We start from the raw sequence: 23,819 nt of genomic DNA, 5'->3' as shown, positions 1-23,819 counted from the left end.
GAAATTGTATTGTTATGTAAAAGAAAATAGTATGACTTTTGAATCCGCAAAAATAACCTTTGCAGTTGTTAGTGTTGCCTAGAGCACATACGATTTGAAATAAGGAAGTCAGTTCAAAGCCATCAGAGGAAACTGAAACATGTTGCAATGAGAGCTCTGGTGTTTTGTGGTCTAGACTTTTGAGTGTACCTTTCTTCTGGGGGTATATTTTTGCATTTTAACGGTTCATTTGTGGAACGAAAAAGAGTTCAAATGGGCTGAAAGCAACTCCATTCTTTACCCAGTTTATTTCAATCTACATACTTCAAGATGAATAGCAGCAACAAATTGGCTCAGTCAAGTGCCATAAGAGCAGAGGTGAAACGGCATGAATCCGTCCAGAACACAATCAACAAACTGTTCAAGCAGTTTGAGAGGGTTGGTGATCAGCAGCTCCGTTCTGGCCTGAAGGTTTACCTCCATAGTATTCAGGGTAAGCTCTCTTATCATCACAGCAGGTGTGAGCTTTGTTTGACATGAAATTAGAATGTGCAGTTTTGAATCAATTCCACGGTGTTCCTGAATTCAAGTATAGCGTTCAAACCTGTGACTTAGATCACATTATAGGTTTGTATAATGTTGTTGGTAACGGAAAATATCTTTCTTTCTACTGATTTGAAGTCTTTCTCAACTGTTATGCCTTGTGCATACCCCCTTCAAGTAAAGTATCATGTACCATTGTTTGTGATGGAGGTGGTGATTTAATTTAAGGTCAAGACTGACCAGTTACCCAGAAATGTGTGTGCCTCTCAAAACAACTGACTGCAGATCAAGATAAGATCAACCTCTTGACTTCCCCGGTGTTTGGCGCGTTCTTCCACACTCCTCTCTCTCACATTCAACATTTCCATTTGACTTTCTTCTGAGAGTGAAGCCATGTTTGTGTAGCTACTATTTAGTCTGAACACAGGGTTAGCAACAAGTTTCTGTGGCCATTACCATGGCAGCAGGGTTGTTCAACCCAAAACGCTGTCTGCCACCCTTCTTCTGTACCCTCAAAGCCACTTCCTCTCAGACCAAGACAGTTTCCTAGCACCTTAGTTTGCATGCGAATTCTGTCGCTTTCCGTCACTTCCTCCATCCTCCTTCCCACTCTTGCTTAGTTTCTTTCTTGATTTCACAGAGCGTCTTTGTTTTATTGTCGTTCACCTGCTATTCTGTTTTACTAATGAATGAGATGGCTGCCCTAAATCATACACAAAATTGAGTAGAGATGTTAAAAATAATTGTTCAACCTTTTCTCCCTAGATCATCAATGTATTATTCAGTGAAAGATAGTCATTTAGTCACTCCCCTATTTGGCTGTGGGAGAAAGGTCACCAGAGTCCCTAATTAGTTGAGAGTCACTTGTGCTTTAAACATTTATTTAGCATAATTTATACATTTTGGCCAGCAAATGTTCCATGGCAGCCACGATCACAGACTCTGACAGTCCACTCTGTGGTACCCATCTCATGGGCTCAATCCCAAATGGCACTCTATTCCCTACATAAGAGCACTACTTTTGGCCAGAGCCCATAGTGTGCATTGCACTGGTGTCAGAGGCGGCATTTCTGTCAGGAATTGAATGAAAGTGAGTTGGATGAAGCGGATGATGGCCGCCGTGCCAAAAATAGGCTGACCAAAAAAACAGCGTGGGGAGAAGGAATGATGCTCCAGGGTGCCGAATGAAGCCATTTGAATTAGGATCTGTCACATGCAGCAGCTCCGTTCTCTGCAGCATGCCAACACAGTGGGAGAGTGGATGATTTCTGTAGAGAAAACAGATTAAAGGCCCAGTGCTGTAAAAAAAAAAAAAAAAATCCTGTGTTTTATATCTATTTCCATACTATGAGGATGGAATAATACTGTTAAATTGTGAGAATTATGATAATGCCCTCTAAGTGTAAGACCCGTTTAAAAAGACTGCCTGTTTTGATGGGATGGAGTTGACATCACTAGACAGTAAATTGGTTAATAGTCCAATAAGAAAGAGAGTTCCAAACCTCTGACAATGACAGCTAGTTTTCCCCTCCCCACTTAGATCACTCCCTGACAGTCCTTGCAAAATTATTGCTTGAACAATGTATCTTGCTAGGAAGCAATTTTTGTTCAAATAAGGTACTTAATTGTTACTCAGAAATGATTTGATATTGAGAGAAAAACGGCTGCAATGGGCCTTTTAAAGGGGACCAGGGATGGCTCACAGCAAAGCTGGAATACCCAGCTAGCACATAACGTTCTGAGAACCACAGGTTTCTTAAAGCTTGGTGAGAACGTGTTTTGATTTCTTAATTTAACCTTTATTTAACTAGGCAAGTCAGTTAAAAACAAATTCTTATTTACAATGACGGCCTAGGAACAGTGGGTTAACTGCCCTGTTCAGGGGCAGAATGACAGATTTTTACCTTGTCAGCTCAGGGATTTGATCTAGCAACCTTTTGGTTAATGGCTTAAACACTCTACCTGCCACCCTATGGTTATTTTGCATACATCCTTCCCGCAACTTTCTGGGAGTAGTTAAGGATAGTTGCTTGGCTTTGGAACATTCTCAGCACATTTAAGGAACTTGACAAACAGAACATTATTTTCTTGGTATTTCATTGCTTTAACAGAACGTTTCCTAAAAGTTCAAACATGGTTAATGGTTAAACAAACATTTCATTTCAATTTTGGTAATGTTCTAGGGACGTTCTCCAACTGGTTTGACATTGGGAATGCTCTCAAATAGTTCATAGAATATTGAGAAACAATGTTTTTCTGTGGGAATTTCAGTACTTTCAACATAACATTTCCTACCGGTTTCCTCATATTCAAGTCATATTCTCAAATTGTTCTGAGAACATAAAGAAAACTTTAGTAACGTTAAGAGAGCATTCGAAGAATGTTATTTAAAAACAGGTACATTCCATTCTCAGCATTGTTTCCTTTGAAATGGGGTCTGTTTGAATAGACAAAAATAAACAGATGCTTAAAACAACATGGCATGCTAGCTCCATCCTGGTGGTGCAGTGGACTGATTCCATTGATAGAGAACAGAAGATTATAGGTTTGAATCTCACTGATGCCATGTCACAATAAAAAAATGCATGCCTATGCATGATTTACTGCCCAAGTAAATGAATTACCATGTGTCCTATCTGTGCTTGGAGTTTAAAAAACTTTTACCCCAAATAAGCTAGCAGTGTTATTAAAAGTCTTATTGAAACATTCATTGAAAGTTTTAAGGAAGTTATTAAAAAACCTCAAACTGATCTATATGTTCCATTCTCAGAGCGTTAATAAAACCTCCCTGGAAAACGTTAAAGGAACCAGAGTAAAAGTTCTCAGAACCTCCCTACAACCTAAAAATAAATGTTCCCAGAAAAGGCAAAATTTTCACTTCTGTTCTCATAACTTTTAAAAATCGTTCAGTTTTTACCAGTCAGGAAATGTATGGCTTCGTTACCACATCCAATGTGAAACCAAAAACATACGTTCCCACAACTTACAAGGAACCAAATGTGCTAGCTGGGTAATATATAAAAATGATGAGCGATGAGACAAGATAGTAGCTACTAAAAACAATTGGATACCACGAAATTGGGGAGAAAACGGGGTAAAATGTAAAAAATATATGTATATATCATCCAGCCTCAACACTGCCCTCTGTCAGTGTCCATCTGACTCCCTCTGTGTGTGTGTGTGTCTGTGTGTGTGTGTGTGTGTCAGAGAGAGAGAGCCCACGTGTCTGACAATCCTTGCCTTGAGCAACCGGATTCTTCATCTCAAATCTGTGGGTGTCTATATCAGATTCATCAAGAGACAGAAAGATATGCAAACCTCTTACACGTAAGCACAGAAATAGAACACTAAAAATATGATTTTATATGTTCTGCAGGAGTTCACACATAAATTGACCTGCTCTCCAAAAATAACATTGTGTGTTAGCCCTAAGGTGGATGTACCAGTCACATTCATTCAGTGCACTTCCTCTGTGTTTGAGACTGCATCATGTTGTTCCTAGGCTGTGTTTTACTCCTTAAGCTAAATGCTGTCAGGGTCTTTTGTATTCAGTGTGAGTGTGGTCAAGGCCCCCTCAGTGACTGGAAGCGGGTTAGAGGGAGGGGAAGTAGGTGGGAGCAGGTGGGTAGTCAGATGTTATGTATTTGGATGTCAGCAGGGAGAGACTGAGATATGAGTCTAGTGTATGTGAAGATTCTACACCTAAACAACCCTCCCAAAACTGTACGTGGTTTTACAAAGAGAACCCATAAAATGTATGTTTTTTTTTTAAATCTGAAATTTGTAACATTTGGATAGAGATGTATTATGGCATTAACGAGTCGGATATAGAACATTTTCAGTTTTTCTTATTTGAATGTAATGTGCAATGATCTTATTGATATCCAACATGTTCTCACCCTCACATCTACCAATGAACATATATCCTGTATATGGTAGAGAAGGCTACAGGTCAATGCATTCTCTCACACACACACACACACACACACACACACACACACACACACACACACACACACACACACACACACACACACACACACACACACACACACACACACACACACACACACAATTAAGATACAGAGATAGAGATCCTCTGCTGATAGAGTAGGAAAGGAGCTAGGATAATACCACTGGAGCCAGGAAGATCCTACAACGTTAGTAACAGGCCAGCTCAGCATCTTGAGTAAAGACTGAAGGGGGGGGTACTGATGATAACTCTAACACTGAGTGGCTGTAACGGATCTTGATGAAGCTGCTGCAGCTGTGCAATGAGAACAGACAAGGGAAAGGAGAAGGAGAAAAATAAAGCAGTCGCTATTTTCCTTCCTCTCCACCATCCCTCGTTCTACTCCACCGTCACTCTTGATTACCCTCTCCCACACCTCTTTCATTATTCTTTCTCTGTCTCTCTGCCCCTGATCTCCATTCCTCTGGTATCTCCTGCCTTCTTTCACCAGGTCCAGCTTCTCTGAGCTTTTACCACCAGTCTTTTCATCTACGCCTCATCACCTCCACATTCATAACAGGGAGAGAGAGAGAGAGAGAGAGAGAGGGGAGGGGAGGGGAGGGGGAGTGACAAGCAATAAAGAGCAGGGACAGCACACAGTCTGCCTGCTGAGAGGGAAAGAGACAGAGGGGGAGATAGGATAGAAACAGGGTTTTCCTTCTCTGTTCGGTTTGGCGCTCACACAAGAAGGGGGATCAAGATGAGGGATTGAGGAGGAGGGATTGAGAAGATTCCTCTCTGTATCCATACTATCCGGGTACCAGCTTTGCGACTGTTTATTTCCAGCTCATGTCGAACATGATTTGTCTGTATTGCAGAGCGTTTCAGAGCCAGAGACGTTCAGTGTTCAGCACGGAGGCTTAGCTCAGCCTCCCAGGCTCGTGGTACTACTGACATGCCCAGTGCCTGACACACTTGAAAGACACAGGGACCGAGGGTGAGAGGCGTGATGGTGGCCGGGCGCTGTGACTCAGTCATGCATCTTCAGATCTCTGCCTCCGATTGGATCCTAATTGTCTTTTTCTTCCTGATCGACATCACGTCGGATCACTGTCCTGTCTGTCTCTCTCGCTTTGACCACAACCCTTCTCTGATTGAGTAGAGGCTCCTGTCAGAACACATGGCTGAAGAGGATAAACCAATGGTCTGTATGGCTGTGAGGATCATTTTCGTATCTTTTTTTCAACATGGGAATATTCAAACACTTCAAATTTTCTTGACACTCGATCGACAGTTGCAGTGAGATAGACTATATTGTGACTTGGAGCGGATTTTGTTTTTTCTGATTTGCGTTTTACATCAAATATGGGACATGGAGTTCTGAACACCATTCGAGATGGGGGAGCGGCAACACAACGCAAATAAGGTCAAGTGAATAATTGAATCCACCTATATTTACACTGCTGCTGTTTTTTACCATAGCATGTTTTTGGTTAACACAACTGCACGAATTTCAGATATGTGTGGGCAATTTTTTTTGTATTTTTCTACATTCCATGACAATGGATGGAAGATTAAGTGAAACACTGACATTGGATGACTGGAATCCTAAATCTAAAAGCAGAGAAGAGGGAAAGTGAATAAATACATCTGAAAGTGGGTAGCAGTTCGGTTCCAATCCCCCTGAGGAGATACTTCATCTCTCTCTCTCTCTCTCTCTCTCTCTCTCTCTCTCTCTCTCTCTCTCTGAGTTTGCTCCCAGCTGCTGTCATTTTCCTTTGAGGATCAGAATTTCAAAGCTTGTCAGTCATCGACCCATGTCAGTGTCAGCTCTTTCTGAATTTCTCTGTCTATGGTGTGTCTACCAAAGCCTGATCACATGAGCCGAGCCGACACGCTGCACCAGCGCACCACCTACCTCATCTCCCTCACCCTGGTCAAGGTAGAGGCTGTGGAAGAACATGGAGGGGAGCAGGCCAGGTCAATCACCCAGGGGAGGGAGGCTGGGGATGGGGCTGGGGTGGAGACGGGACAGCCCTTCTCCCCAGAGGACAACCAGGCAGATGTTGCTGTCCTGGAGGGTGGAAAAGTTAGTGAACACAAGAAGGAGGAGAGGAAATCACCCAGTATCCCCTCGAGAGACGAGGAACCTTTTGTGGGCGATGTTCCTCCTAAAAAAAGTGACGAGTTACCAGACGGAGACAATGGTATTATCTCCTCCGCGGTTGACAATGTCAAGACTGAAACATTAACGAGTGGAGAGGATGCAGCAGGGGAGAAAGAGGACAACCGGACGACAACAGTCACCTCAAAAGTGATAACGTGCAGCACAGCTACACCGCAGACCTCAACATCTGTGGCGGTAGCAGTCGACCCCAACCGCACCCCGACCGGGAGCAGTATCCCTGTACACACGGGAGGTCAGCATCCAGGGTCCGTGCTCAAAGCCCACAGCCCATTGGCCAGCCCTGTGACCAGCCGCCGGGAGGCCAAGCGAAGCCCCTCGGCATCCCAGAGCCTGGGTAGCAGAGACGGCAGAATCCCAACCCGGTCCCCTGGTCTCTGTCGGGCCTCCTGGGCTGAGAGTGGTGAGGGTCGGGCCAGATCTCAGGGTCAGGGACGTAGGGTTGAAGCTGGAGATGGAGCAGGGAATCAAGAACAAGTAACTGATGAAGCTGGGGACAAAGCTGGCACACAGGAGGGAAGAGGAGGAGCGGTTGCAAAACGAGACAATCCCAGGATGGAGAGGCTGAAGAACAGTTCTGCTTCTCTACCTGCTCCGGTCACCCTAGTCCCCAAGCCCCCACGCAGGGGCTACAGCTGTACCTTGGATGACACTGACCCTAACAGCCAGGCAGAGGACCTCTGTGTGGGCAGAGAGAACAGCCAGATGCAGCCTGGACCCCACAACCAGCAGGGACAAAAGGGCTCTGCTCGAGATCGTAAGATGCTCAAGTTCATCAGTGGGATCTTCACCAAAAGCAGCAGCCCTGTTTCTGTCTCAGCCACCACTTCCTCTAACACAGCAACACTTCCCCCTGTCTGCAATATACAGAGAGAGTCCAGTGAGGAGGACGGTAGGACATCGCAAGCACACACGCAAGCACACACACACACACAAACAATGCACTCTTTTATGTTGAAATTATCAAACAATAAGGGTCACACGATGACACCACCCCCCGTGTCTCAGACCAATAGCCTCTCCTCACCGCCTCCCACACTCACAGCATTCACGAAAATGAAGCAGAGTCCCTTCCGACTCTCTCACACGCACACACACAAACACTGCTCTAAGGGTTGAAATACTTTATATACAGATCAAGAGCAAATGTCTGTCTGCTGCTATTCGACCATCATAGTAACTAGACAGTCAAGGAGGAATCAATTGAGTATCCATTTTATTCTAGTCCCGTATTTGATCCGTATGCCGAGGAATCCATTTGTAATGGAGGGAAGAGAATGAGCTATTCTGAGAGCCTCGCATACATTTGATATTGAGCTCATAATAAAAGGGATGTCACGTGTCTGCGATGTTTAACTTAGAGCCACGTGTGACTGTAAAACCACGGTAGAAAGTCTTTTGATCTCTGAGCTGACAATAGTGGACAGTTTTAATCTAATTCCCTTCTGAATGGAACGGGGGATGATTTCACGCAGCCTGAAGGGGTAATCTCTCCACGGCGTAGCTACACTGTGTGTTCGTCCCAAAATGGGACCCTATTCCGTATTTAGTGCACCCATTGGGCTCTGGTTAAAAGTAGTGCACTAAATAGGAAATCGGGTGCCATTTGAGACAGCGCCACTGTTTAACTCTCATAATGATCCTAATGATTAAAGCCAGAACTACAGTATATATTATGGATATACAGCTCTGGTTAAAGCCCAGGCTGTGGCAGCAGGCTGACAGCATGGCACCATGACTATCTGTTATTTTGATGTATTGCTTTGGCTGCTGTTTTTTTTCCGTCTCCAAAACTGGAGCGGTTCAAGGGAAATTCGACAATATGAACACCCTCTGGGAAAGTGCAATTACAGCCAATATCCTTAATCCATATCTTTGACGTTCCGCCCACTCAATGCCTGACTATTCCTCCACAAATATCTCTCTCTCTCTCTCTCTTCCCTGTACTTCATGTTTTCAACCATCTGACATTCTAAGGCCTATGAATAATAAATGTGCCCTATTTGTGTGACAAGTTGATAAAACATCCGAACGCCTTGTCGTTTCATCTGCCTCTGACCAACAACAACAGGTCACTTAAATCATTACCCATTTATATGGTCAAGGTCAATAACATGCCAGCATTATTATGGTCTGTGGACTGTATTGGCAAGCGGTTTCACTGATATGTGCCTGCAGCCTGTGTTAAATATGAGTTTGAACTGGTTTTATGTATGCTTGCTCAATACAAGTATGTGCCTAAAGTGTCTGTATATTATTCATGCTGTTACACATGCATGTGTTCTGTGTCTGGTCACGTATGTGTTCTCTGGGCAAAAGCAGAATCAGGCTAGTGGGGTCTGGAGGAAAGGTTACCATAGCAACATGGGTAGGGAAATGTATGTTATGGGTGTGTTGCACAACGGAGAGAGAGAGAGAGAGACATGAAACGGAGGCGAAGAGTAAAGACTTTTGATGTTCCTAAAAAAGAATGGAAGGGTAGTGCACCGGAAGGGTCCTTTGAATCTAAGTGACACGTGACAGTTGTTTTCATACAGTTCTAAGAGGGAGTCTCGATATTCAGCTTTATACAGAGTGTGTTGCAGGCAGCTGTCTAAGGATCATGCTGTCTAATTGCTTTGGCAACATCTCTCATGTGGCCTGGCACATAAAGAGCCCTTTGACTGGGGATGAATTCAGATGGAGTCAAGTTCATCTCTTATCCGAGTGTTCATTTGAAAGACTAGAGAGCTGCCCGCAGTGGTAGCTTGTGTAAAAGCCCTTTTTCTCCTCCCTATCTTTTACTTGCCCTATCTTCTCTGCACTCATTGTGCATCTGTATGGGGATGCATCTGTGAGGGGCTCGTCCGATGGTCTGTAGCCATGATTCAGATCAGAACCAGGTGGCTGTGAGGTAGAACGGTCTGTCCCTGGAACCCACAACAGCAACACAGAGGCACTCAGCACCCTGCTCTCTCCCTCTCTCTCATCACAGAGCCACAGCTGTGGACAGTGGGCAGAGACAACTGGGGGTCTGGGGGTGTGTGCGTCACATCGCATTGGGGGCATGTCACCTCTCTGGCCCAGCAGGGACAGTGGCAGCGTGGCACAGCTCTGTGTCAGCTGACCGTGACTGTGTGTGTGGTGTTACCTCCCTGACCGTGACAAGAGTGCGTGTGGGTGTCGTGTTCCACTGGGAGAGGACGAAGAACGCAGCAGTGTCACCGAACCTTCTCTCTGTCTTTGCAAAGGGAGTTCCCTGCTTCAGACACCTTTAGACACTTTGATCCTTTGCGAAACCAGATGCCGTGACGGGCAGCTTCAGCATATAAAGGGCATTCTAGGAGAACAACACATGCTACTGCAAACCTCTGAGGGGCAGAGTGGATCAACTTTGAATTGAGAAACTAGTTAAATCCAGTAGTTGATATTACAGTTAAAGGTTGCTTTCATCAGAAACAGAATCAGAATAACCTTAATTCACCAAATACACTGAACAAAAATATAAATGCAACATGCAACAATTGAAAATATTACAACTCATATAGTTGTAACTCATATAGTAATGAGTTACAACTCATATAATGAAATCAGTCAATGCAAATAAATAAATGAGTGGAAAAAATTATCTATGGATTTCACATGACTGGAAATACAGATATCAAATCAAATCAAAGTTTTTTGCAGATAGTCCGATAAGCCATTTGATTACCTGATATGCATTCCCAGTCAGATATGCATCTGTTGATCAGATATACCTTAAAAAAATATCAAGGCATGGATCAGAAAACCAGTCAGTATCTGGTGTGACCTCACGTAGCACGACACATCTCCTGCGCATAGAGTTGATCAGGCTGTTGATTGTGGTGTCCCACTAATTTCTTCAACGGCTGTGCGAAGTTGTTGGATATTGACAGGAACTGGAACAAGCGGTTGTACACATCGATCCAGAGCATCGCCAACATGCTCAATGGGTCAGTGGGTGAGTCTGGTGAGTATGCCGGCTATGGAAGAAGTGGGACATTTTCAGCATCCAGGAATTGTGTACAGATCCTTGGGACATGGGGCTGTACATAATCATGTGGAAAACATGAGGTGATGGCGGCGAATGAATGGTGCAACAACGGGCCTCAGGATCTCGCCACGGTATCTATGTGCATTCAAATTGCCATCGATAAAATGTAATTGTGTTTGTTGTCTGTAGCTTATGCCTGCCCATACCATAACCCCACCATGGAGCATTCTGTTCACAAGGTTGACAGCAGCAAACCGCTCACGCACACGACGTCATACACGCTGTCTCCCATCTGCCCGGTACAATTGAAACCAGGATTAATCTGTGAACAGCACACTTCTCCAGCGTGCCAGTGGCCATTGGAGGTGAGCATTTGGAGTCAGGTCAAGACCCTGGTGACGCGTATTTTGACCATTTTTCTTCGGTTGTGAAAACCCACAGTTTCATCAGCTGTCTGCGTGGCTGATCTCAGATTCACCTGGTCTCAGGTTCTGAGTTGGCGTAGTTACACCTGGTTTGCGGTTGTGAGGCCGGTTGGATGTACTGCCAAAATCTCTAATGGTAGAGAAATTAACATTAAATTATTTGGCAACAACTCTAGTGGACATTCCTGCAGTCAGCATGCCATTTGCACACTACGTCAAAGTTTGAGACATCTGTGGCATTGTGTTGTGTTACAAAACTGCACATTTTAGAGTGGCCTGTTATGGTTCCCAGCACAAGGTGCACCTGTGTAATGATCATGCTGTTCCATCAGCTTCTTGATATGCCACATCTGTCAGGTGGATGGATTATCTTGGTAAAGGAGTAATGCTCACTAACAGGGATGTAGACAAATTAGTGCACAACATTTGAGAGACATAAGCTTCTTTTTTTGTGCGTATGGAACATTTTCTAGGATCTTTTATTTCAGCTCATGAACCACGGGACCAACACTTTACATGTTGTGTTTATATTTTTGTTCATTATACATTTGCATGTGCAGGAATTTGACTTGGTGAGATGGGGCTGCCACAACAAACAGAATATACAGACAGGCGATAAACAGGATATGCAGACAACATACATTATGCAGAAGCAGAGCTTATACAAATCCACATGCAGTATGTGGATTCATGAAGGGTGTCTGGCTACCACACAGTTATAATTCACAGAGCAGTATTTTATCGCTGTTCCTATCCAAGTCCGTTGTGATTTGTGATTTTTCAAATTAGAATTCCCATTAGCTAACGCCGTAACATTAGATAATCTTCCTGGGGTCCAACACCAATTAATAAGACGTTACAAACCATTGCAAATTAAGACTTTACAAACATTTAACAATACAGACAACTAAAATACTTGACAGGAAACACAATTAGTTGATTCTTTCTATTTCCTGTCCAGTCATATGGTCTAACGCATTACTGTTATTTAATTTGCTTTCTTGAAAGTGGATTAACTTTTTGCCTGAGAAATATGGATTGGTAATGAGTTCCATTCAGCTATGGCTCTATATAAAACTGTAGATTTAAGGCGATTTGTTCTTTGCTTGGTTGTCTTCGATGCCCTGAATTTACCTGTCTAGTTTGGTGGTTATGCATGTTGCTACTATGTACTAACTGACCTGAAAAGTACTGTGTTTTTTTGAAAAATACAACATTCTTAACGAAAATCAGAAGCCTGGATAGTAATTTGTTTTCAACGTGAAGCCATGAGAGATTCTGATGCATTTGGATAGTATTCAAACGGATAGAGCAATGAGAAATGAGCCCTGTTTTGAGCCATTTGGAGCTTTTTTTGATATCTTTCTTTGCTGTAGATGACCAACCATATAACTGGACAGTACTCTAAGTGTGATAGGACCAGGGATTTAATCACCTGATTCAGAGTGCTAGATGTTACATACTCGGAACATTTTCTTGTAACAGCAATTCCCTTACCCATCTTAATAACAATACTAGCTATACTATCTATACATTTAGTTTTCAAAATGTTCAACACAAATTTGTTCATATCAACCCACTCATACACCACTCTTAGTTCCCTGCTGAGTACATCTGTTAGCTCATTACATTCTGATGCTTGCGCTATACATTTGAAGGGTCATAGGCAAACATTACCACTCTTGCTTTGTTCATTACTGAAGGTAAATCAGTAGTAAAGATAGAGTAGAGAGGTGGGCCCAGGCAGCTTCCTTGAGGAACACCACAATGTATATCTTTACTATTGGAAAAGCTACCATTAAGAACACTTTTTGCCTTCTCCTGGATAGATAGCTTTATATCCAGGATAGAGCTGCTGACTTGAAACCATAACATTTGAGTTTACCTAGGAACAGTTCATGATCAATTACATCAAAATCAGCACTGAAATTTAGCAACACTGCACCAACTAACTTCCTGTCATCCATCCTCTTTAACCAATCATCTGTCATTTGTCCTAAGGCCGTACTCGTAGAATGCCCTTCTTTGTTTGCATGCTGGAAACCCGTTATCAGACCATTACATGAGAAATAATCCTTGATTTGTACAGATACAATTTTTTCCAATAATTAGGACTATTAGGACCAGTGAATACAGATTTTTGTATCCTTAGGTAGTGGAATAGTGGCTCCTGACTGGCGCTGCAGTCTAAGGCACTGCATCTCAGTGCTAGAGGCGTCACTACCGACCCTGGTTCGATTCCAGGCTGTATCACAACCGGCCGTGATTGGGAGTACCATAGGGCGGCGCACAATTGGCCAAGGGTCGTCCTGGTTAGGGTATGGCCGGCGTAGGCTGTCATTGTAAATAAGAATTTGTTCTTAACTGACTTGCTTAGTTAAATAAAGATTACATTTAAAAAATAACCACTACTTGGTGAAATTCGAACATGCATTGCCTCTCCTTCATGATACAATCTTTTATAAGGCTATATGACATGGAGCCATCAGTTGGAATCATAGCATCCCTCAGCCTGTCCACTTTGCCTGTAAAATATTCATTAAAGTAGATTGCGATATCGTGTGGTTTTGTAATAAATATACCCTCTGATTCAACAAAAGAGGCAGACATGTTTGAATTCCTACCCATAATAGCTTTCAACATTCCCCACAGTTTTTTCCCCATCACCCTTTACTTCATCAATGTTGTGCTTATAGAAACCCTTCTTTCATTTGTTTAGCTTGGTGACAAGATTTCTTAATTTACAATAACTTTGCTTATCAAATGGAGTGCCAGATTTATCTGATGCTTTTTTGGCATCATAACGTTGAATTACTACATTTCTCAGCTCATCATCAATCCATGGGGCACCGTTTGACCTCACAGTGCATTTTCTTAAAGGGGCGTGCTTAACAGCTATATTCATAAATCATTTCATAAGCAAACTTAGTGAGGATGATCCTGAAATGTCACTAAGATATTCCCCTAGCATTATATACATTATTATCTCTCTCTCTCTATCTCTCCCTGTGTCCCCAAGCAGCTAGTTGTGCAAATAGTCAAGAGTGGACCCTGAGTCGATCCATCCCAGAGCTCCGTGTGGTAAGACAAATCCATCCTCATGAAAGGTCATTTGAAAGGGAAGTTAGATAGAGCTTCAGGGAAACTACCACATCAGTGAAGACAGGTTGTGTGTGTTTCCTAACATTTTTTTATCTGTGCAGGGGCTGCTGGGAAGTCTTCAGAGTGGCAGGTCAGCATTGGTAAATAGATACATAACAGGGAGCTATCTTCCTCTAGAGAAGATTGAAGGTAAGCGTGAAAAACTCTTCTATCTTGTCCTCTTCGTCCTATATACCGAACAACTCTGCAGTCCTACCATTTTATCTTTCATGAATCTCTTGACACACAGTAACTAACCTCTGCTCTACTGTTCCATTGTCAGGGGGGAGGTATAAGAAGGAGGTGTTGGTAGATGGACAGAACCATCTACTACTAATCAGGGAGGAGGCTGCGCTTCCTGATGCACAGGTATGTTTTTGTGTGTGTCTGTACCCTCTGAACCATACAGCCTTGTTGTTATCCATGTGCAAGAATGTGTCACTGTAGCACCAGAGACACAGAAAGATTGATTAATAGAATTCACTGAATTATATTGGATTAGTTGGTCAAAATCCATTCTATTTTTTTTGTGGGATATTTAACCAATACTGCTACCGCTGACTCATTCTGCATTCTTCTCCCTCTCTCTCTCCCTATCCTATCAAATCTCTGTCTCCAGTTCAGCAACTGGGTGGATGCAGTGGTCCTTGTATTCAGTCTGGAGAATGAGGCCAGCTTCCAGGAGGTGTACAAACTTTACAGCCAACTCAACACACTCCGCAGCACTGCCGAAATCCCACTGGTTGTGGTTGGGACACAAGGTAAGGGACAGAAGGCAGGAATGGATGGGGTGGATTAAGGCCATTCATTATAATGGGCATGTAACAGACAGAGGTCCATTATAGATGTGCTGCAGATCACACCGGAAACAGTGAGTGCTTGTTTGTTTATTTGGATTCCAATGATCTGTTACTCTAGCAGCGTAAAGTGTTCATGACCTCATCTGTCTCTGTTTGTTGTTCTCTACCCTGTAGACAAAATCAGCAGTACCAACCCGCGCGTGATTGAGGACATACGTGCCCGGCAGCTATGTGTTGATGTGAGGCACTGTGTGTTCTATGAGACTTGTGCCACCTATGGGCTCAACGTGGACCGGGTTTTTCAGGAGGGTAAGTCAACTGACATTGAGTACACTGGTGTCAGCAGTGGGATCCAAAATTAATGTGCCAACACAATACAGAATTTGAGTCCTACTTTAAACACAAACATTCAGTCTTCATAAATCGATGCTTCACAAATCATTCCACTTAACAATGCAGTTCACATGCCGGTCAAAAGAACATCATTGGCAATTCGTGCCTTCTTACTGATCTTGCTCTGTCCTCTCAGCTGCCCAGAAGATAGTCACACAGAAAAAGCAGTCTGCCCTACTGGCCTCCTGTAAGTCTCTTCCCAACTCCCCCAGTCACTCTGGGGGCTCCACGCCTGGGTCAACATCCTTCCCTGGACAGGTAACATGCTTCAAACTGTTCACATCTGTATTTTCCCCCTGGCTTATCTCGTCTGTGTTGTTGACAGGAAAATCAATACTGTAGTGCAGTTAGACCCACAGGTGGATAACAGCTGTGGTGTTGTAGCTTCTCCTATATGATCATTTGACTTAACCTTGAGCTGCGTCTAAATACTGTACACGTGGTTTTTTAGTTCATTTGGGGGATAAAAGGAGGCCATTCATGGATTCAAAGAATGGTTCAAAACGTTTGAGAACCACTGCTGTAGGATTTATCCTAGTAGATTTCAAGTGTACTCCAGAAGGAAGAACACTGTGTCAATTGTCTGTTTGCCTCGTTTACTGTTTCATCTCATTTGTCCACTTCACCCCATCTCGCTGTCCCCCTATCTGTCCTCCCCTCTCCCTCTCAGGCTAGTAATGGAGGACTGAGTAGTAACTACCCCTCCTCCCTACCCTCTACCCCTGTGATCAGCCATAGAGAGCTGCGGGGTGGGGCGGGGGCGGGGGTTGGGGCGGGGGAGAGGGGGGCGGCAGTGTCACCTCCTCGGGGTCCCTGAGAAACGTCCCTCAACGACGGACCTCCCTGTTCAAGGTCAGTTACTGTTCTCCGAATCTCTGCTGGTCAAAACTAGAAGACGCTTTCATCAGTGGAACAATGTCCCAAAGAGCCATACAATTCAAGCCAACACATTTCAAACGAGAGCTGAAAAATACATTTTACAATTGTAGATATAGTAGTCGTTACACGGTTTGTTTTCTCTTCTTCATCCATCATGTAGTCCCTCATCTCACTACATGGGTCTGTCCTGTAAACTTGTGTCAGTCCGTCTTTATACCTGTCACACTCTCATCTCAGACTCTATTTACTTGGTACGACTTCTCTCAGAACCGTCGAGGCAGTGGCAGTGAAAAGAATGTTGACCCTAAAGGTGACTTGGGCAGTGGCCGGGCTATCACTATCAAACAGGTCAGTGTGACACACACACTGGATACCGTGTGTAATGAATAAGCTAGTTCTATTGTATCTTCGGTAATAGAAGGGAACATTAATCCCATTGTTTGTAACAGAGTATCCTATGGAAGCGGAGTGGGAGCTCTCTGAACAAAGAGTGGAAGAAGAAATATGTCACTCTGTCCAGCAACGGCACACTGGGCTATCACTCGAGCGTCAATGTAAGTCGCAACATAATCAAACCAGATCAACATCAGTAATATCTCATTTGAGTTCTAAAACTTTGTCTTTAAATCGACTTTTGATAAAAGAATCCACTGTGTTGTGAACTTAAATACACAGTAACATTGCAATATTAGTCCAGTGATATTCAGCACATCAACCTAGTCATGGGAATGATTTTGGCGGTGTTTGCAGTTGATGTTACTCTTCAATAACACAGACCCCAAAGCAAATCAGGGGGAGAGAAATAGGTTTATTCAAAAGAGGACAAATCACAAATGTTATGCTGAGAAGCAGATGTTAATTCTTCCCTGTCCTCAATGATTCTCCACAGAACAAAGGGGCAGGATGTCATTTATAAATCCCAACCCTAGCCTGTGGTTGACCAATTAGAATTCCTTGCAGTAAAATTATAGTATCCTGTTTCAGGCTCAATATATAAACGATTTGGATCAAGGAAAACTTGACACCTGTAGCTATGAGTCCAGGACTGAAATTCCTACACAGATTCTAAACAGATGTTGAACTGAAAAACAACTATTTCCATTGATTGTTAATTCCCTATTGACCTCTAGTCCTCTGCGTTGTGTATTATCTTACAATATTCTTACAGCGGTTCCAGGACTACATGCCGAATGCTCACGCTAAAGAGATCGACCTATTGCGTGTCACAGTGAAGGTTCCAGGGAAACGCCCACCCAGGGCTGTCCCCCTTTGTGGCCCCTCCCCCTCCCCTGGCCTCAACGACGCAGTCAAAGACACTGGGGCCACGGAGAGCACAGGCCTTGTGCCCGTAGAGGAACAGGCTGGGGCATTGCCTCCTCCAGCAGACAGTGGGGTAAAATGCTGTCCATCGTCACTGTCCAGCAAGTCACACAGTGCTGGTAAGTCAGAAAGCCCTTTTTGTGTTCCATTTTTATTATTAATAATGGGTTTCTAATATACAGTATGACAATGTGGACTTTGGAGCATGTTAGAACCAGAGCTGCAAGCACATAACAAACAGTGTTTTATTTGTCCTTGTACCCCAATGTCAGAAGCTATTGAAGGAGTGACCAGTCTCCCTTTTGGAAAAGACGGTCAATCCTCTCCAATGATTGACAGAAAGAAGAAAACAAGGAAGAAGAGTATGAACCAGAAAGGAGACACAGCCATTGGACAGGCTGAAGGTGAGCTCTGGGGCCTCCTGCTGTACATCTCTGCCAGATTATTCTGCACTATTTATATCTTTCTCTTATTGCTCTTATTTTCCTTCTCCTCCTCTCCTGCTTGTCTGGGCTAACCTGTCGCCCTGCAGCCAAGCGCAAAATGTGGAAATTAAAAAGCTTTGGTAGCTTGAGAAATATTAACAAGACAGGTAACGAGGAACATGAGCAGCTGGATCACTGAATCGTCCAGTGTCTTGGTTGTCTGTTTGTCAAGTCACTGTTTACCTGCATTGCACATTCGGATCGAAACTGTGATTGGTAAAGCTCATTATTTGTTTGCCTTATGACTACCAAGCTGTTCGCCCTTTTGTCACCCCATTGCATGCCTGTTGCCTGCTCTGCGAACATATCATGGTGGCACAGTGAGTCTGTTTGTATGTTGTAATTGTCATATATGTCAAATAAGTGTTTAACAGGGTTCAAACTTACTAAAATATATGTTGCATTTCCCCCCTCCCCTGCATTTTTACCAACCTATCTTTGTAGATGAGGAGAATGTTGACTTCATCATCGTGTCCAGCACGGGGCAGACATGGCACTTTGAGGCCCAGACTCTAGAGGAAAGAGATGCCTGGGTGGCGGCCATAGAGAGCCAGATCCTCGCCAGCCTGCAGTCCTGTGAGAGCCTTAGGAACAAGGCAAGGACCACAATGCACTGGCCTGGGCAGCACCTTAACATTACAATGCCCTTCTTTACATGTATTTGTCATTATTTGTGTGTGTAGGCCTACAGCGTAATAATGTCTGATAGTATATAAATGTTCCTTCTGAATTTCTGTTCTGTACTTGGGGAGGGGAGATTCCACCGTTTGTCTGTGTAGTGACAGGAATCACTGCCCAAGGTGCTGATCTCTGTCAAGTGACGTAGGCAGCCACATGCACTTCATTCCCAGGAAATGGGTATGTGTTCTTTTATAGGCACGGAGGAGCAGCCAGAGTGAGGCAGTAGCAATACAGGCCATCCGCAATGCCAAGGGCAACAGCCTCTGTGTGGACTGCGAAGCACCAAGTGGGTTTCTAGGCTCTCTCTGTCTTTATCTCCATTGTTATGGGTCATGGCTAGAAGGGATCCAGCTTTTGTAAAATTCACATCAGATTTAACTTTTTGTAGCAGGCTAGGAGAACTTATGCAGCAGGTTAGGAGAATTAACATAGCAGGTTAGGATAATTAAGTTAAGCTTAGGAAAAGGGTTAAGGTTAGCAAATTGCAAAAAAAACAACTTTTTGATGTGACTTTGACAAAAGCTGGATCCCTTCTAGCAATGACCCTTGTTATGGACATCAATTAGATTATGTTAGATGCAGACTGCGCTCGTTTTACCTCACTTCATGTGCTCTGGTTTGTCTGTCCTTCATCCAGACCCCACATGGGCCAGTCTCAACCTGGGTGCGTTGATCTGCATTGAGTGTTCAGGGATCCACCGTAACCTGGGGACACACCTATCGAGGGTCCGCTCTCTGGACTTGGATGACTGGCCTCGGGAGCTTACCCAGGTCCTGACCGCCATCGGCAACCACCTGGCCAATAGCATCTGGGAGAGCCACACCCAGGGCAGACACAAACCCACCCCGAACGCCACACGGTGAGGGCTCTGTTTGAATGTAATAGACAGGGAACATCTGTAAACCTTACTAGATTTTTAGGTTTCGTGAGAGCTCAAAAGAAAAGCCCTTCTTTTTGTCCAATAAAAAAACATTCTTAGACTAAAATAAGATTGAAATGATTGCATCCAATAATGTGTTGCAGTAAATCAAATGGAAGGTACTGTATATTGTCACAGAGAGCTCTCTCCTGATCCATGAAGAGTTGCCATGGTAACTCATGGTCACTCATCTGTATGTTCGGGTCTCTCTCACAGGGAGGAGAGAGAATCATGGATCCGTGCCAAATACGAGCAACGGATGTTTGTGGCACCCCTGCCTGCTCCAAGCTCCACAGGCCCAGGGGACACTGCTATGTCTGTGTGTCTGCTGTCAGCGGTGACAGAAAGGGACCTGCCCAGGTTCCTACTACTCCTGGCCCACAGCAACAAGGACCAGATCAACACTGCCCTGTCCACCGGAGGAGCACCCTCCCATACACAGCCTCACACTGCCCTGCACGCTGCCTGTCAGCTGGGGGATGTGGTCATGACACAGCTGCTAGTCTGGGTAAGCCCCTGGTCTGGACAAATTATTTCCTATCTTTCCCAAGCACTGGAAGCACTTTGTTAGCCTTTTGCCCAAGTCAAGTGACTTCAAATGAGCATAATGTATTAATTAATTCACCACATTCTCAATGATTATACTTTTTGGTAATTTTATACAGAATGTAAATGGTGAATTGTTCAATCTCTCTCTCCTTGCAGTATGGAAGTGATGTTAAGGCCAGGGATCCCCAAGGCCAGACAGCCCTGACCATGGCCAGAAAGACTGGGAGCAAAGAGTGCGCTGACATCCTGCTGCAACATGGCTGTCCTAACGAGGTCTCCCCCGTCTCCCCCACTGGACCCACGCTTGGTCTCTCCCGTAGATCTAGCACTGCCAGCCTCAGCAGCCTGGGTCGTACCAATTCCAGGAGAAGGGTTTCGTAGCTTTAAGAGGCCATGGTAGCAAATATACAAGGGCTGGTGGAAAAAAAGCAAATAACTATGGATGTAGTGTTTAGTGATGAGCGATTAGTGCTTTTTGAGGTCGTTTCGGTTTAATTATTTAAACACGGTTTGCGATTTTGATTATTTAATTGCATTACATTAAATGCACTATGCATTATGTGGGTCAAACTGTAACACAGACTAAAACAATTAATAAAAGTCCCATGATGGTAGTGACTTCCCATTACTGCTTACCACTTATTAACCATCATTTATTCACATTACTTTACTTTAATAAAATAACATTTATTTTATTTGATGAATATTTTTTCATTGCAAGTCATCATTTCATCTCTATAGAGCTGCTGCCAATGCTGTCTGACAAATTTACTATTTTTTAGTTCTTTAAAGTAAATAAGGCATACTTTTATGACTGCTGAATACCAACAATCCATTTTAGATCATGTAATTTCAGGTAGATACCTCATGAAGCAATAGCTGTTCTCACCTCACGATTGAGCATTCTTCTCTCTTCCCTAGCAGGAGTAAAAGAAACAGTCCAGACAAGTAGATGCGCAATGGATTGTGGTTATTGTAGTTAATTATCATGTTTTATGGCTAAACTATGTAGAATATTGGCCTGTTGGGAACTACAACATCGCACAGTTCAGGCGGGATCTGATTTAGCTCCAGAGAAATTGTACAATGTGTGCAGTGGGGTCACAAAAAAATAACTGAATTAAATTCAAACAATGTCAGTAAATCAGTTGTTTAAAAAACTAAAAATAACCGACATTTCGGTTAATCGGTCAGCACTAGTAATGTTGAAAGTGAGGAAGGCAACAATAATATAAATAAAGTACTCCTCATACAAAAGTAAAGCACAGAAAGACAACATATCAAACATCTAAGGAGCAATATTCATTCCATGTATTGAAGGCAAATGTATTGCTGAAATTGTGAATGTTGTCTGTTTACAATTATTGAAACAAATTAGAAAATAGGTGGGTTAACTGTGATAAACTATTTATATCTAATTAGATTATACATTTTGCCTTTGTTTTAAAATATTGAGAAATAATGCTGATGTATAATCCATACAATGTTTTTGTAATATATATTGTACGTATGTAAGCCTGTAGGAACACATAGGAATTGTTTGTAAGCATGCAGGGTAAAAGTTACAATTCAAAAAATGGACTGCATTTGTTTCTTTATGATTTTCAGAGTACTTTAATCTGACTTTTATTTTCTATTTGTTACAATGTATCTATTTGTCATCCCTGTTTGTCTCTGTTTCAATTTGAAACTTTCATGAGCTGTGTAAGTAAACTGAATTAAATTACTTTGTGTGGCCCTCTGGTTCCTGTGTACCACTGTCATCCGAACGCTGGGGCGAGTTACTGCCAAATCGTTGGCATTCAAGCAGCCTCTGAGGCATCAAAGATGGTCTATTATATTGAAAACATTGTCAAGGGACCGCTCTAACAATGGACATACATGTCCTCAAAGATGGAAGGCAGGTGCGATGAGGTGAGATCAGGTGGGACCATTTTAGCCAACGAGAGGGCAGATACGTGTGTGAACAACAGGCCATAGACATAGATAGAGGACTTTGTATGTGTGCGATTATAGCATCTGTGACAGCATGGGCAGTGCCATTGAGGCCATCTCCATTTTAAAGTAGTCAACTGGATGGAGATTTCTATTAGTTGGATGAAGAATGAAGAAGAAAATTAACTACTTTAAAATGGAGTCACAGATGCTATAAGGGCTTGATTCTGACTTAGGAAATGACGCTGTGTTGTTTACGAGCGTCTTTCCTATGCACTTGTCAGTAGTTGATATTCAGACTTACCTTGTGCAGGTGCATAACAGGCTTTGCAGGCGTGGTTCCCTTGCACGCTGAATTCATGTAATTCAACAGCTGAACAGTAACAGTTTAACCTGTTATCTCATATGCCTTACCACCATGATATATAGGCCTAAGGCCGAGACAATAAGAAGACACCGTGGCAGAATAAATTCAACCTCACCTTTGTTTCATCACAAAACCGGAGAGCAACCTCTGTCCGGTGGAGTCCACAAAGCATATTGCATGTAACAAACAGTTACATGACCTACAGCATGGTCAATCAAGTTAATGTTTCTGACATTTTTGGACTACTAAACATCTATTCATTTAGAACACCGGAGAGTTACCACAATTCCAGCACCTTCAACCTCCACTATTCCAGCACCTTCAACATCATTAAATTACCCATGCTTAGTCTAATACAATGACAACTAAAAGATTCCAAATACAATTTAGTCCAATCAACGTCAGCTAAATATCATGTGGTACTGACTCCTCTGTGTGTGTGTGTGTGTGCGCGTGCGCGTAAGTAGAAAAGACATGTTGACTCACCCCACTTGTAGAGAAATGCCAATGCCATCCTTTTTTCTTTCATTTTGCCGAAACAGTCTATAACTTTGTCATAGAGAACAAGCTTTTAGTTTTAGTTGTTCCAAGCTAGCCTGGCTAAAATTATTTCTTGCTGACCTTACTTCCTTTCATGGGCAATGATTAGCCATCTAGTTAACATTATCCTACTACTACACCTAGCTACACATTGATCTTCCATCCTTTCAGGCCAGATGCACAATGTTTGAATTTATGATTGGATCAGAATTCCCATTAAATCATTGGCCAGTATGGAGAATTAAGTGCAAATCCCTATCTCGGTCCATGGCTAATTTAGAAAATTGACATTTTTAGCTAACTAGCTAGCCACCAGAGGACAACAATGCAACAATTCCATTTTTTTCTGTCAATGATGTTTGGCTTGATTGGTGTGAAGCCAAATCCAAACTGGCTTCCCTTGACACTTTTTTGGTGTGAATACGTCTTATCTGTACACACCTCCGCCACACCTTAATTTCTTAGCACTCCACCCAGAACCAGAACTGTGGGAAGTAGTTTGGGGTTGGGGGTGCTGCGATTTTTTTTTTTTTTGGGGTGGGCCAGGACCATTCACAGTTGAGCTCACTCAGTTTAGCGCAACGCTGATGGGCTATTATTGCATACATGTTATCAGATAGATCCTCGCTGGTCCAAATCCTCGCTGGCTTCCCTTGCATTCAATGCTGCAGGCATTGAACAATATCATACCCTTTTTGACCAGACAGCATCAGATAGATGGGCTACACATA

At 43.2% G+C, this 23,819-nt stretch overlaps 1 protein-coding gene across 4 annotated transcripts; it reads left to right on the top strand.

Moving 5' to 3' along the window:
• Positions 1-113: 113 nt before the first annotated feature.
• On the top strand, positions 114-21,990 carry agap2 (ArfGAP with GTPase domain, ankyrin repeat and PH domain 2). Of its 4 annotated transcripts, none has more exons than XM_042303707.1 (17): positions 114-472; positions 14,101-14,159; positions 14,282-14,369; positions 14,503-14,588; positions 14,839-14,980; positions 15,194-15,328; positions 15,549-15,670; positions 16,559-16,639; positions 16,741-16,845; positions 17,460-17,730; positions 17,884-18,015; positions 18,144-18,203; positions 18,541-18,692; positions 18,973-19,063; positions 19,415-19,637; positions 19,914-20,205; positions 20,403-21,990. In XM_042303707.1, the coding sequence occupies exons 1-17, from the start codon at positions 310-312 to the stop codon at positions 20,625-20,627; spliced, it is 2,427 nt and encodes an 808-aa protein (XP_042159641.1). In that variant the 5' UTR covers positions 114-309; the 3' UTR covers positions 20,628-21,990. The 4 variants fall into 4 exon arrangements, with proteins under 4 accessions (XP_042159641.1, XP_042159639.1, XP_024239793.1 ...); XM_042303705.1 differs by lacking the exon at positions 114-472 and adding an exon at positions 5,131-7,551 and having other exon boundaries at positions 17,887-18,015; XM_024384025.2 differs by lacking the exon at positions 114-472 and adding an exon at positions 5,131-7,551.
• Positions 21,991-23,819: the final 1,829 nt, after the last annotated feature.

This window comes from Oncorhynchus tshawytscha, linkage group LG22, assembly GCF_018296145.1.
Source record: "Oncorhynchus tshawytscha isolate Ot180627B linkage group LG22, Otsh_v2.0, whole genome shotgun sequence".
In the NCBI taxonomy this organism is placed as follows: domain Eukaryota; kingdom Metazoa; phylum Chordata; class Actinopteri; order Salmoniformes; family Salmonidae; genus Oncorhynchus; species Oncorhynchus tshawytscha.
This window is presented reverse-complemented; position numbering and strand designations above follow the sequence as displayed.

Coding starts and splice junctions, on each gene's coding strand:
- agap2 (XM_024384025.2), top strand. CDS start 6,327: ATGGTGTGTCTACCAAAGCCTGATCACATGAGCCGAGCCGACACGCTG. Junction 19,064..19,414: donor TGTGGACTGCGAAGCACCAA/GTGGGTTTCTAG, acceptor TCCTTCATCCAG/ACCCCACATGGGCCAGTCTC. Junction 20,206..20,402: donor TGACACAGCTGCTAGTCTGG/GTAAGCCCCTGG, acceptor CTCTCCTTGCAG/TATGGAAGTGATGTTAAGGC.